The sequence below is a fragment of the Macrotis lagotis genome, chromosome 7 (genome assembly GCF_037893015.1).
Source record: "Macrotis lagotis isolate mMagLag1 chromosome 7, bilby.v1.9.chrom.fasta, whole genome shotgun sequence".
NCBI classification, from domain to species: domain Eukaryota; kingdom Metazoa; phylum Chordata; class Mammalia; order Peramelemorphia; family Peramelidae; genus Macrotis; species Macrotis lagotis.
In genome coordinates this window covers 109,034,090-109,049,255 of record NC_133664.1, presented here as the reverse complement: position 1 = coordinate 109,049,255, position 15,166 = coordinate 109,034,090, and the positions used below count along the sequence as shown (strand labels likewise).

Sequence of the window (15,166 nt, the reverse complement as noted above, 5' to 3'; positions counted from 1 at the left end):
GAAAAACATCTGTTCCGTTCTTGGCCATTCTCCTAGTTATTTAGGGTGAAAGCATTAAGAGTTAACTGATGTCTTCCTCTCCTTGACACAAATAATCAGTCCATTTTTCCTTCAAAAAGTCTGTATCATATTCCTTCTTAGCCTTTCCCACTGTCATCACTTTTAGTTCAGGTCCTCTTTACCTCAGTCTTTGATTACTGTATGACCCTGGGTAAAGTACTTAATCTCTGACTCAGTTTCCTCATTTATAAAATGGGGAACACTAGCAGCTCCTTCTCAGGGTTCTTGTGAGGATCGGATGAGATAATATTTGTCAAGCTCTTATCATTGGCCTCATGCATAGCAGCAGGTCCTATATAAATGCTAGCTAGTATTCTTAGCCCTCTAGTTGGAATCACTGCTCTAATCCATTTTGTACATTACTACCAGATTTATTGTCCCACTACGCCACTTTCATCTTGTTATTCCCTTTTGCAAAAACTATAAATGGCTCTCCAATGCCAAGAGGGATAAAATAAAAACTACTCAGCCTATTCCAGGCCCTCCACAATCTGATCCCATTTTTCCTCTCTTATTTTCCATTACTCACCAATCCAAACTGGTCTATTTTTTTTATCTCCTCAAATATACCTCCTATCCCAGTGGTTTTGCCTCTCCACTGCCTCCAACTAAAGAACAACCCTGTCTACCATTCTTAATCTCAAGTAAGATAAAACTTCTTTGTAAAGCCTTCAGTAATCACCCTAGTCCACAAAGATCTCTCTTCCTCTGATTGTCTGTATGCTTATTTGACAATTGACTTTAAGTCCATCCAGCACCATGACTTGATCATTGTAGGAACTCAGTAAGCAATCATTCCTTGGTTCCTTGTTTTTTTCTTACCTGTAATATCTGGACTGAAGATAGGTAGAACACACAGCCTTTGACACATGGCTAGCTGAACCAAAGTCGATGACCTTAACCCTGTATGGCTGTCTGGATGGATCAACCAGCATAATGTTCTCTGGCTTGAGGTCTGCATGGATAAGACCCAAGCTCTTTAATTTCATCAGTGCTGTGGCTACCTGTTGGAGGACAGGGCGGATGTATTTGAGGGGCAAGGGACTAAACTTGTTTTGCTTCAGGAAGTCATAGAGGTTCTGTTCTAACATTTCAAAGACTAAGCAGGTATGGTTTTTATGTTGGAAGCACTCATAAGCTCGGACAAAGTTGTAGTCATCTGCACTTTCAGTACTCAGCCGGGCCAGGATGCTCACTTCAATCTGACCCTGCCGGGCATAAGACGGGTGGTTCTTTAGGATTTTGATAGCAACGATTTCATTGGTGCCACGCTTCCAGCATTTGACCACCTGTCCAAATGTCCCTCGACCAAGGAACTCTAAGACCTCATACGTGTTGGTCATGGAGCATAGAACTTCATGCTGGACTAGCTGATAATCACCTTCGCTGTTAGAGCCACTGTTCTTGGAGGTGGCAGTGGATGTGGTGGCAGTGGCTACAGTGGCCCCACTGGCATTATTCTGAATCATGGGTGGGTGTTCTTCAATGATCTGCACGCTGCTTGTGTTTTCAATCTCCTCACTCTTACGCTTGAGTCCACATTTTTGGTAGGTGTCAAGAAGGCTCACAGTGCTTCGACGCATCAGGTTGTGTGGTCCACCAAGGGCTTGCCCAGAAACAGAAGTGCTACTCGCAGATGTGACCACAATGTGCCCGGCGCTTCCTGGAAAGATGATGGTCTGCTCGTAAGGTAGGCTGGGGTTGGGGATCTGCAGGGAGGTGCTGACGGTAGTGGCGGCTGGCTGGGAGGGCTGGACGTTTTTGCTCTGGCTGTAGACTTTACTGTGGGTACCGTACCCGGTCATATCCCAGTTGGAACTTGGTTCCACTTTAAGTTTCTTCACACTACAGAAGGCACTTGATTGAAGGGTGTGAGGGGAGAAAACTTGCACATGTGAGGCCATACCTAAAAGAAAAATTAAGGGAAAGTATAAAAGCTATTAAAATCTATTATACCACAAGTAAGTTTAGATGAACCATTGCACTTTTAATGATTTGTTTCATATGGAACATCTTTCCCCATTGATAAAAATAAGTAATAAATGACTCTTAAGCATTTCTCCTGCTATCCAAAATAATTAAAAAAATTATAAGAGTAAAGCTAAAGAGAGCTGTTACAACATGGATATGGAAGAAAATGAATAGATTTCAGATGTTATTATTTGGTCCTGGAGATAAAAAAAAAAGTTACTAGAGTTTATCGAATAAGATGGGGTGTGTGGTCAGACTTACATTTTAAGAAGATCAATTTGATAGCTATATAAAAGAAGGATTTAAATGGAGGGAGGCATGAAGCAGAGGACCAACTTTCAGGTTAGTGTAGAAGTCCAGGTGAGAGATGATAAGGGCCTGCACTAGGATGTTGCATTGTCAGAAGACAAGTGTATAAGAGAGTAAGGAGTTAAGAATAACCCTTAGTTTGTGAGCCTTGGTGCCTGGGAGTAATTGAGAGGTTAGGAAGAAGGGAAGGTTTGGAGAATAAAGATAACAAATTCAGTCTTGTACACGTTGAGTTTAAAATCTCTAAAAAAAAAATTGGGACTGGATAAGTAGATCTTCAGAGCGAAATGCATAATGATAATTAATGAAAACATGGGACCTGATGAGCTCACTCAGTTAAAGAGTATAGAGGAAAGAGAGAAGAGGGCTCAGGATAGAGCCCTGGTGAACCCTAATTGTTAACAGGCATGATATAAATGAAGATTCAGGTGAGGAGAAAAAGAAAGAATAAAAGAATACCAAGGAGAATCTGATCAAAAGTGCCAAATACTAGAGAGGTGAAGAAAGGTGAGGATTGAGAAAAGACCATTGGATTTAACAACGAAGAGATCACATAAGTAGAAAATTGTCCTCAGAAGCAGGAAGACCCAAGTTCAAGTCCTGAATCTGGGGGGAATCACATGATTTTTCAGGATCCCAGGAGGCATTAAAACTGCCAAGTTCTGGTTAAAACAAACAGAGATCTCAATCACAGGAACAGATTAGATAGTTAAAAGAAGGAAAAAAATTTTTTCTAGTATCCAAATATCCCATAAATACAAACACTCCATCTACTAGGATAAGGACTCATCATTTGACACAGTACACTTCAATAACTGGACAGCAGCATGGAAAAAATGTCACACCTTACACCAAGATAAACTCCAAATGGTTATGTGACGTAAGTATAAAAATGTTGCCTAATAAACCAATTACCAAAATATGGGGAAAATTGCCTAGTTGATCTATTTATAGAAAAAAAATTCATGGCATAACAAAAGATAGAGAAGGTTAGTTAAGATAAAGTGGATAATTTTAACTATGTAACACTAAAGTTTTTGCAAAAGTAAATTCAGTAGCAAAAACAATAATAGGTAACATTTATACAGTGTTTTAAAATGTGCAAAGCACTTAAGAGATATTACCTCATTTTATTCTTACAACAATCTCAGGTATTATTCCCATTTTGAAAATGAGGAAACTGAGGTAGACAAGGGTAAAAAAACTTGCCTGAGGTCACATACCTAGTAGGACTCTGAGGCCAGATTTAAACCCAATTCTTCCTGTCTCTTGGTTCAACACTATTCAATGTACCACTTAGCTGACTGTGCAAAAACAGCTAAGATTAAAAAGGGTTATAATTGACTGGGAAAAAATATTTGCAGCTTGTTTCTCTGATAAAGGTCTTATTTCCAAAATTTGTAAGAATAAGAACCACTGTCTATTGACAAATGATTGAGAGATATGAAGAGGTATTTCTTAAGAAACTCAAGCTATCAATAGTTATATGGGGGAAAATAGTTCCAAATCAAGCCTAATTAGAAAAATGAAAATTAAAGTAATTCTGAGATTCCATTTTACATCATCAGATTAGCAAAGCCAACAAAGAAAGAAAATGTCAAAAGTTGGAAGGGCCATGGAAAACAGGTGCAATGATACACCACTCATAGGCCTATGAATGAATACAATCATTCTGGAAAATTAATTATAATTATTCATAAAAAATTATTAATAGTGCATATTCTCTGACCCATCTCTACACTGCTGCTAGGCCTATACCCCCAAATTTTAAACATTAATTTAAAAAATAGAGAGGTGGTAGGAGTTCTATAGATGTGGAGTGTTGTATACACTTTCAGATTTTGTCACTATATTATTAGTTTTACTTGTTTTACCTTGTTACAAAAGACCAGTAGGGCAATATAAATATAATATAAAAACAAAAACATCAATAAAACTTTAAAAAACTTTAAGTTGCAAGTGCTAATGTGAATTCATGATCAATTCCTTATCAAGAGCTACCAAATGAATGAATCAGATCAAATCCTCCCCCAAATTAAATAGGAACAAATGGGCTTTTGTAAGAAATATTCTATTTTGGCTCACATTAATTCATGATTAAATAAAAGCTATAGAGAATGTAAAATCCCAATATGGTTTTGATTTAGTACATTAAAACATTGTATTAAAGGTTTCCTTTCCACTAGATATCTCTCCAGAATTAGTCAAAATTACAAACTATTCCTTGAAAGATGTAGTAGAGACAACCTTGTTTGATGCTTTTCTAATAATAGGCTTAAATAGGAGATGTATGATTACCAAAGGTTTTCACCATTGTCATAGAAAATTCAAGGCTGAGTGCAAGTTGAAGAGATTCCCTGAATGTAGATGACAAAGCCCTTCAGCTTCTCCCTGTTTGATATATGGCTGATTACATCAAGCCCTGCAATATGAAGAGTCTCACATATGAGATCCATGTCTAATATGTAGACTATGATAACATGTGGAAGGAGGACCTACAGTGCTCATCCATCAGCATACATAATTTGAATAAATACTACAATTGGATTAGTTGGGTTCAGAATTGGACAAGAGGACAAAAGCAAATTGAACTGTTTTTAGAAAACTGCAAGTTGTTTGGGTTTTTTTTTTAATGCTTTCCAAACTTCTCCTGAAACAAAGACCATCATTTTAATAACCATTTTCCTAAGGTGATATTGAATAGCTATGAACATTACAGTCTCCAAAAAACTGAAGTTAAGGATAAATAATGGTAATACTTTCTTAGTTAGAATGGTATGGATAAGATATGGTAAAAAAAAGGAACATGCTCTAACATATTACATATAAGAAATTACAAAGATGAAGTGCTTTGTGGGATAGCATTATAGAAATATATGTTCAAAGAATGGACTCAGGGCGGCTAGGTGGTGTAGTGGATAAAGCACCAGCCTTGGAGTCAGGAGTACCTGGGTTCAAATGCTGTCTCTGACACTTAATAATTACCTAGCTGTATGGCCCTTGGGCAAGCCACTTAACCCTGTTTGCCTTACAAAAACCTAAACAAACAAACAAACAAAAAGAATGGACTCCCATATGGTAAAAGTGAAGGATAATTAACTGATAGGAATTTTGCTGAAAATGAGGCCTCCATGGATCTTTATCTATCTAGCTAGCTATCTATCTTCATCCTACATACTATTTATATAGGCTCACAAAGCTCTTTACATTTTCTCTCATTTTATCTCTTACAGCCACCCTGAAAGGAAATGAGATCACCTCAGCTGAGAAAGGTGAAGGTACTTGCCCAGGGTCATGCATCTGGGAAGTGTCTGAGACAGCTCTCTCTCTCTCTCTCTCTCTCTCTCTCTCTGAAGAAAACAGCTCCCTGCTTTTCATCCTATTGCTCCCAACCTCAGGCCATATTTTCTCCTGCTTTATTTTCTGAATCTGTTACTCCATAGATTTCTGAATTTGATTGTTTGACCATTGGTCTCTATTGTTTTCAACTATACCTACTCCAGTTTTCAAGGTTTGGTTTTGTTCTTCCCTATTAATCACTTTTCATTAATCCCTAATGTCAGCTAATTCCTAATCATCCTATCAAAAGGCAGAAACTCCTCATATGGGTAGGGGAAACCTCAACAATAAGGCTATCATTAAAGACAAATGAGAAATCACCCCTCTAAACAAACACTATCCATGTCAAATATTGTTCTTTTAAATATTATATATGCATATATATAATTTTTTAGGGGGAATAGTGTCCTTGATGCATTTAGTCTTTTATCATGTGCCTAACATTTATTCAAAACTCTTAAATCAACGTTCCATTCTTAAATTTCAAATAAAAATTTTTAAGATTTGGGGGAGGCTAGGTGGTGCAGTAGATAGAGCACTGGCCCTGGAGTTCAAATCCGATCTCAGACACTTCATAATTACCTAGCTGTGTGGTCTTGGGCGAGCCACTTAACCCCATTGCCTTGAAAAAACCTAAAAAAAGTTAATATTTACTGAGAAGACAAAATGCTTCCAAAAAATATGAAGGGAAATAACATAAAATGCTACATCTACCATCATTTCACCTAGAACAAAAAAGGAAGGAGGATCTTGCATCAGGAAATAAATTAAGCTTAAAATCAAGGGTGGGTACTGAACTAGATGTGAATCTTGTGTCTTTCACAAAGTTGAAACTAGGCCACATTCAGGGAATAAGATTTTCTTTGGATCTACCATGCATAAATGAAAATAAAACTTTTTCATCAAATGATGTATTTGAATTATATAAATTATTTCTTAAAGGAATTTCAGATTTTATGTAATAAAACCTGATAATATAAATAAGATAAATAGTTGCATAAAATGAAGAAATATAATAACCAAATGCCAACTGAAATTGTATGTACATGTTTTAATGTAAGTCTGAAACAACTAATAGGGTTGATAGATAGCATTAACAATTAGTTAATAAACAATAAAAACGGGCATTTCCTTATGTATATAAGAATGTCTTAACATAAATTTTGTTAATAAATAGAAAGTCAAGCCATTAAAGGGTTAACTTACTTCTGATTTCTCTGTTTAACCTCTCTGGAAACACTTTAAAACTTTCAAAAAGTCCTAGCTATGGCCTGTCTTTAGCAACCTGAGCCTGCCCACAGACATCCATAAACTGCTCATCTTATCAGAATAAGGAATCAAAGCTACCTTTCCTGCAGCTTTCTACCTGCTGTGTTAACTGAGATGATGCTCTCTAATTACCTATCCAGCAATTTGGCCCGCTGCACACGTTTTCTCCACTAACTGCTTCTTTCTCTCAGTTCCTATACCTTCTACAGTCAGAACTGAAAGACCCCAAAGAACATAGAACCAATGCAGGCTGTGTTTCTCCCCATGACCTCACCTTCCAATCAGGATTGGGTTACCTGGGTGACTGTGTTACCAGTACAGGAGACTCCCTGTGGTCTCTCTCTATTTCTTATTCCTCCAGGAGCCTTCCTCCTTTCCAATGAATAGCTGATTCACAATGAAAGAATTTAACTAAATTCTGCATTTCCTCAGTCCCATTACATGGAGGTGGTCTTAGGTTCTTTGAGACTATGGCAACAGGGCATGAGCTCTAGCAGATCCTACCAAAAGAGAAATGCTTTAAATATGGACACCCATGATGGCTCTATTATAAGTGGATCAACCTAGCTACATTTAGGTTTGTCACAAAAAGGCTGACCCTCAGACAATAACTTTTTGGTTTTGTTTTAGTTTTTTTTGACTATAGCAACTGAGGAAACAGTCAACTAAGTATGCAGGAGTATAATCTGTATTGCTGGATGAATTTACACCAATCAAATCACACTTTCTTGGAATGAAAATATAAACTTTATGATGCCTTCTTAAAATAACAGTTTCAAAATTACTGCTTTCTAGACGTTCTTAAAGGGGAAACCTCTTCTTCCTCCCTTTCTGTTAATTTAAAATATATTTTGAAAATAGAATGGTTTTAAAACAGTTTTTCAAAATGATTTCCTAACAGACTGAGAATTACTAGCTGAAATCCCTGGGCTTAGCTGAATGAATTAACATGTTATATTTTCCATACTTACATATCAAAGTATATAATCTAAGTTTTTACTAAAATGTAACATATAACTTAAAATAACAAAAAATTATTAGTATTTAATTTCTATTTATAGATATTTTGGAGCAAAATTTAAAGAAATCACACACAAGGTACAAATCAAATGCTTTCTTCCACTAAATTTTGATTATATTAAAGTATTATTTAAAGTAACTTTGGTATTCATTCTTCTCTTTTAAGGCAACTTTCATTTTTAACTCTTCAGAGGCTACTTCAGGTATAAAAAAAGTTCTACACCTGGGTCAGAACTTCTAACAATGTAAAATGTCTTTGCTACCATTTGCTGTTTTGCTATTCTGCTTTGCTGGCAGTATCCACTGAGGGTTCTTTGATATAAAAAAAAAAAGGTACATGCATTTCCCCTTGAATCTTCATAAAATTGTAAGATTCTTTTTTCCAATTGAGGATCACTTTGTCAGATAATTGGTATTTCACTCCATTTAACTGTCTCCTTTTTGTTAAGATTAAAAACTTGAGTTTCATATAATTTATTTTTCATAACATATAGATTTATTAACTATTTTTAATAACTATTTAATAATTTTAATAACTATTTTAATAACTATTATTAACTATTTATTAACAGTTAGGACCATCCAAGTCATTCCTTTGAATTGTTTTGCCTTCTTCCTCCATATTTTGATCTACATCTGATCTGACAAGCTTCTCAGAAGCAAAATGTTATTTTGGTAGTCCAGAAAAAGCTTAAAGGCACCTCACCCAATCTGACCTCTATGTAATAACAGTCATTATACTAATCATTAAATATAACATCTGTTTTAATCTTTATTTTTTACTTTTTAAAAGTATACAACAATTTTGCGAAGAGATCATTTTAAAATAGATGCTTTTTGGCTTGTAGTATTGAGACAATGCAAGTCACCAATAATGTTTTGTCCTACATTTTTGTTCCATACATGCATTAAACCTAAAGCATTGGTGCTGAGTACATTTCTCTCCTACTACACTCTTTTTATAGAGTATGGGCAACTTTTAATCAACTCACTAACACAATTCGGGAAGACTCGTTGATGAAACATGTCATCCACCTTCTCAAAGAGAGATGACAAATTCAGGATTATGATTGAATATGACCAGTGCAGAAATTATTTGTCTTAACTATGCATATCTATTATGGGTTTCTTTTTCAATGGGAGGAGGGGAACTGGGATAAATAGAAGATGGATTTTCATTAATTGAAAAAATTGGTTTTTAAAAGTATGTACACTGAAGACATTTAAGATTAGAAGGGTAGCTGTTAACAGTGGAAAAAATTCTTTGCAGCATATTTCTCTGATAAAGGTCTCATTTCCAAGATATATAAAGGAACTAATTCAAATTTATAATACAATCCATTTACCATTTGATAAATGATCAAAGATATGAACAGGCAGTTTTCAAAGGATTAGAAATCCAAGTTATCAATAGATATATGAAAAAATGCTCCATAATTAGACAATTAGAAATTAAAGAAACTCTCTGGGATTTCACTTCATGCCTATGCATTTTACAAGGATGGAAAAAACTGCTGAAAAGGGATCAAAAGAAAAAAGGAAAATAATTCTTAGACAAAACTATTTGAAATGGCAAAGGATTGAATTGCTTCTTCCAGAAGCTCCACTTAAAGATGTCACCAAGGCAAGCCCTATTTCATTTCCTCCCCAGTACCCTCTGGACTACCAAGCCTTACTTCCCATCATGTACCTTTGTTCCATTTTTCAATTTTCTTTTATATTTTTTCTTCTCTCCTTGAGGGCAGGGGCTGTCTTTCTTCTAACAGTTGTATTCCTCAGCATTTAGCACAAAAACTAACAGTCACATAGTCACTTAATAAACACTTATTGACTGACTGACTGATAGAAGGGGCTAGTTTCAGAGCAGTGGAGGAAGACTTGTATGAACTCTTACAGAACAAGAGAACAATTTATACAGTAATAACAGTATTGTAAGGTAAACAATTTTGAAAGATCTGAGAACTTTAATCAATGCAATGACTAATCACAATTCTAGAAGACTGATGATAAGGAATGCTACCCACCTCCAAACAGGGAGGTAGCGGACTCAATGAAAAGTAAGCATACTTTTTTTTGTTTTTTTTTTTGCAAGGCAATGGGGTTAAGTGACTTGCCCAAGGTCACACAGCTAGGTAATTATTAAGTGTCCAAAGGTCAAATTTGAACTCAGGTCCTCCTGAGTCCAGGGCTGGTGCTTTATCCACTGAGTGATCTAGCTGCTTCTGAAACATACATTTAAAACAAATAGTTTTTTTTTTTTTGCTTGACTATATGTTTGTTATAACAGTTTTAGGTCTTTGAGTGGTTTTTTCCCCCAATGAGGAAGATAAGAGGCAAGGAAAAGATGATTTAAAAAAAAAGTATAAGAGGAAGAACATTACCAATGTTCATGAGAAGTAGAGAAATCATAACATCAAATTCTCAAATATTTCTTTTGATTGGCATGTGACACATTATATAGAGCAGATGCCTATCATATGATCAAATATAAACAGATCATGAATACCATGCTGCAATGGGCTGCTAAGCTTATAATTTATTGAAATCTGTCTTACATACTTTCTTTGTCAAATTAAAAAATATTTGGGAACCCAAGAGAGGTAAATTTATTGGAGGAAATTCATTTCTGCTATTAATGAGAATATGTGCTGTGAAGCATAACATGACACATTAATCACAGATCACAGATTTAGAGTGGGGAAGGAATCTTGATGGTCACCTATGCCAATGCCCTCATTTTACAGATTAGTCAAATGAGAAACAGAGATTTAATGACTTGCCAAGGTTATACAGTTTGGGAAGGTACTATTTCTGCTATACCAGCCTCTTTAATTTTAAAAATGCAGTTTCCATGTGCTTTATAATTTTTATAATTTGTTATATATATTTTATAAATATATATTATAAATTTATAATATGTTTTATATAAATATATAAAGAAATGTTAGAAAAGTAAGGATCTGTTGATCTTTAAAAAAAATTAAATTTGTCTCAGAATAGAAAGGAGATGACTTTGTTTCTGTTTAACAAAAATGAAAAAATAGTAGGGGGAAAAATAAATGTACTTGATTAAATTAAAGTAAAATAATTTCTGTATAACAAAACAGTATAACAAATAAAAGGAAAATAACAGGAAAATATTTACTTTTAAAATGACATCTAAAATATATAAGAAAGTTATAGTCTCTAATGGCTATATGGACAAGTTTTCAAAAGAGAAAAAACAGATTTTTTAATAAACTCTTGAATAAATGATTAAACTCATGAATAAGCCGAGAGATATAATTTAGGACAGTATTCTGGTACCAACTCATACCTACCAAATTGACAAAGATAAACATGATAAGCTTAGTATTAGATTAGAGAACCTTTTTCTAACAACTTAGCCGTACATAGGAAAAGTTACCAAAACACTCATACTCTTTGACTCTACAATTCCATCTTTGAGAACATACACTGAGAATTTTAACAAAAAGAAGGGGGGGAAAGCCTCAAAGATTTGTATAACATTTTTTCTAAAGGTATAAAAATAGAAGCCACTTAAATGTCTAACAGAAGGGAAATGATAAAATAAATTATGGTATACTAATGTAGTGGAGTACTATATTACAAGAGGCATCTAAAAGTGTGAGAAAAAAGAAATGTGGATCGTGATAAAATATTGCAAAGTAAAAAACAAACAAGAAAAACAGCACCAGAACAGGAGCACCTATATGGGATACAATGGCATGAAAAGAAAAGGAAAAGGGAATAAATGAAAAATACATCCAATATACTTAGAGAGCCCATGTGAAAAGTTAGACTAGAATTAATGCAAGAATTAATTTATTTGGAAGTAAACCGTTGCAAAGCAAATTTGGTTGTTTGGATGTTTAATAGACACTATAGAACAGTGGAAAGAGCAATGAATGTTGAGGTACAGAGTTTGGTATTTAAACCTGATTTTGCAACAAACAATAGTTTGGGCAAGTAAGTGAATTTCTTCAAGCTTCAGGCAGAAGCCTATCTCATTTATAAAATGAGGCAACTTCTTCCAGATCAAAATCTATGAGCTTATATTTTTAATAAAAAGCATATAATTAAAGAAAAATTAATTATAGAAAAATTATACAAAATTATGTGAAATGAAAATTAGAATTAGAAGGTCATCATCAGCATCATCATAATGTTTTGTCCTTCATTTTCCAAGAAGATCATAATATCAGGAAGGTGATGCCATGATATAGGCACATGAATTGGATTTGAGTGAGGGTGGGGGCTGTGCTAAGTCACCACCCTCACTTTCTCCTCCAGGGCCATCTAGGTCCAGTGAATCAGAAACAACTAGAGATTGTCTTGGATGGGAGGCAATCAGGATTATGTGACTTGCTCAAGGTCACACAGCTAGTAAGAGTCAAGTGCTTTGGGGCGGCTAGATGGCATAGTAGATAAAGCACTGGCCCTGGAGTCAGGGGTACCTGGGTTCAAATCCGGTCTCAGACACTTAATAATTACCTAGCTGTGTGGCCTTGGGCAAGCCACTTAACCCCATTTACCCTGCAAAAACCTAAAAAAAAAAAGAGTCAAGTGTCTGAGTCTGGATTTGAACTCCTATCCTGAATCCAAGGCCAGGGGTATATCCACTGCACCATCCAGCTGCCCATTAGAAGATTATTATATACATTGACTCGTACCATATAAAAGGAAATCAGGTGAATACAGTAGGAACTGAACAAACAATGGGAAAAAAACTGAAAAGGGAAATAAATGGTAAGTTGTCAGAGCTATCTATATGATGAAGACCAGTTTAGAAAGTTTAAGTTTTAATGCAAATTTAATTGATTGCTAAGATCCTGAGCAATTCTTTAAAATTAAATTCATAATGAATTACTTATTAAAAACAAATCTCCAGCCTATATTTGGATATGTATGTATGTAAGTAAAACAGAGTAATACTTAGCTAATGCAGAAGTCAATCTTAAGATAACATTAATTCTCAATGGTCATATGCCCCATTCTATCTAAAGATATGGATATTTGGAAAAGCCAAAATAAAATCCTTTTAACTAAAGTCATGTATTTTAATTCTTGGGCCCTCATATTCAGCTTCACTGACTTTGTTATAATTCTTAATTCATTTAGTTATCTGATTTTTTTCTGCTTACAATATATTAGAAGTAACAAATTAGAAGTGGGGCAGAGGCAGGCACAATGGTAACAGACAAGAAGACAAGAGTATAGGAACATACAGTACAATAATGGATTTTCATAACGGTACTAGAAAATTATTCTAGTAGAGCAACAAGAATTAAAGAAGATAATAGAATTTAGAGGTGAATGGAATTTATAAATCATTTGATCCTTCTAATCCCTCACTTGACAGATGAGGACCCTGAGGCCCAGTGGGAATAACTTGTTCAAGGTCACATAAATCATTCAATCCAAGAAACCAACCTCTGATACCAAAGCCAATGTTTGGTTTTTTTTAAATTTATTTATTTAGGTTTCTTTTATTTTTCCCCAGTTACAAGTAAAAACAATTTTAACCATTCATGTTTAAAACTTTTGAGTACCAAATTCTCTCCCTTCTTCCCTCCCCATCTCCATCATTGAGAAAGCAAGTAATCTGATATAGGTTATAAATTGTTTTATAAAATATTTCCATAATAACCATATTTTAGAAGAAAACAGACACCTCCCCCCAAAAAAGAACCATCAAGAAATATAAAAGAAAAAAGAATGCTTCAGTTAGTATTCAGACACCATCCACTCTTTTTCTGGGGTCGGATAGCATCCTTCATCATAAGACCTTTGGAGTTGTCTTGGGTTACAGTATTACTGAGAAAAGCTAAGTCATTCACAGTTGATCATCCTACAACATTGTTGTTACTTTTTATACAGTGCATTGTGTATCAGCTCATGTAAGTCTATGAAGATATTTCTGAGAGCAAGCTACACATCACTTCTTAAAGCAAAATAACGTTCCATCATAATCACATACCACAATTTGTTTAGACATTTCCTAATCTATGGGCATCCTTGCCATCAGAAATGATCAGCTATAAACACCCTTGTATGTATAGGTCCTTTTCCTTTTCTTTTTTGTTTTTCAGTTTTTTTTGGAATACAGACCTAGTAATAGATCAAAGGGAATCAATGGTTTTATAGCCTTTTGGGCATAGTTCCAAATTGTTCTACAGAAGGGCTGAATCAGTTCACAATTCCACCAACAGGGCATTAATGTTCCATTTTCCCTACATCCCCTTCAACATTTGGCATTTTTCTTTGCTGTTCTGCTAACCAATCTGATAGATGTGAGGTAGTACCTCAGAATTGTTTTAATTTGCATTTCTCTATTCTAGAGTGAATTAGAACATTTTTTTAAACTACAAAGCCAGTATTTTGAACATTCTCTTGCAGCCTTTCACCACATCTTTCGACAAAGAAGGAATCCTTACAAGAGATTATTCTAGAAGCCTAGGAAGGAGATAAGGAAAGCACTACCCACTCACTACAGGTGCTTAATGACACTTATTGAACTGAACTGAGAAGAGTTGGATACCTAATACTCTTGAAAGGAAAAAGATGTACAAAATGTAGCAACAGATTAGATGACTAGTAGACAACTAGAGTGATTAAATAGAGAAGGGTGATTGGTAGAGAAACTTAAAAGCTAATGTCAGGAACCATTTGAAAACCCACAGAAAATCAATTAGAAATGAAGTCAGAAATATTTTGGAAATATGAATGAAAGTTAATGGGGAAAAGGTGGGGAAATAGATCCATAAAATATTAATTGGAAAGGCCAAAGATTTTATGGCTATAGATATTGTCTGACAAGGTAGTAAGTACTGCAATGATTCAAACATGGTGAAGAGAAACAGAATGATCTAATATTTAAATGTCTGCACAACTTAATGGAATACCAGATGACAGGAGGGAAAGAAAAAAAGGAATTAAAGATAACTACAAGGTAACATTCTGGTGTTGCCAATGGAGATAGGAGGAGGGTAACTACTTTAAGAGAAGAAGCTCTATTTTTTAAAGTTTAATTTTAGTTAAATTTAATGCTTCTTACCAAGTGGAGGCACCATATAGAAATATTGGCTGGAGAGTAGATGAGAGGTTAATGCCAGAAATCTAAATCCAGCATAGAGATGAAAGTTGGAGTCCCGAGGATTCAAGTATTTTTCAGGTGAGAACAAAAATAAAAAGTACT

General features: G+C 34.8%; 1 protein-coding gene across 9 annotated transcripts in view; it reads right to left on the bottom strand.

The window, feature by feature from the left end:
• HIPK2 (homeodomain interacting protein kinase 2) overlaps positions 1-15,166 on the bottom strand; it is a 240,281-nt gene that overhangs the window by 160,306 nt on the left and 64,809 nt on the right. For 8 of the 9 annotated variants that reach the window (XM_074193565.1, XM_074193563.1, XM_074193564.1 and 5 more), the window contains one exon: positions 883-1,966. In XM_074193565.1, the coding sequence (XP_074049666.1) occupies positions 883-1,964 (1,082 nt within the window). In that variant the 5' untranslated portion in view covers positions 1,965-1,966. Of the gene's footprint in view, positions 1-882; positions 1,967-6,885; positions 10,915-15,166 lie in introns of those variants that run through there. The other variant, XM_074193566.1, reaches the window with a different exon arrangement.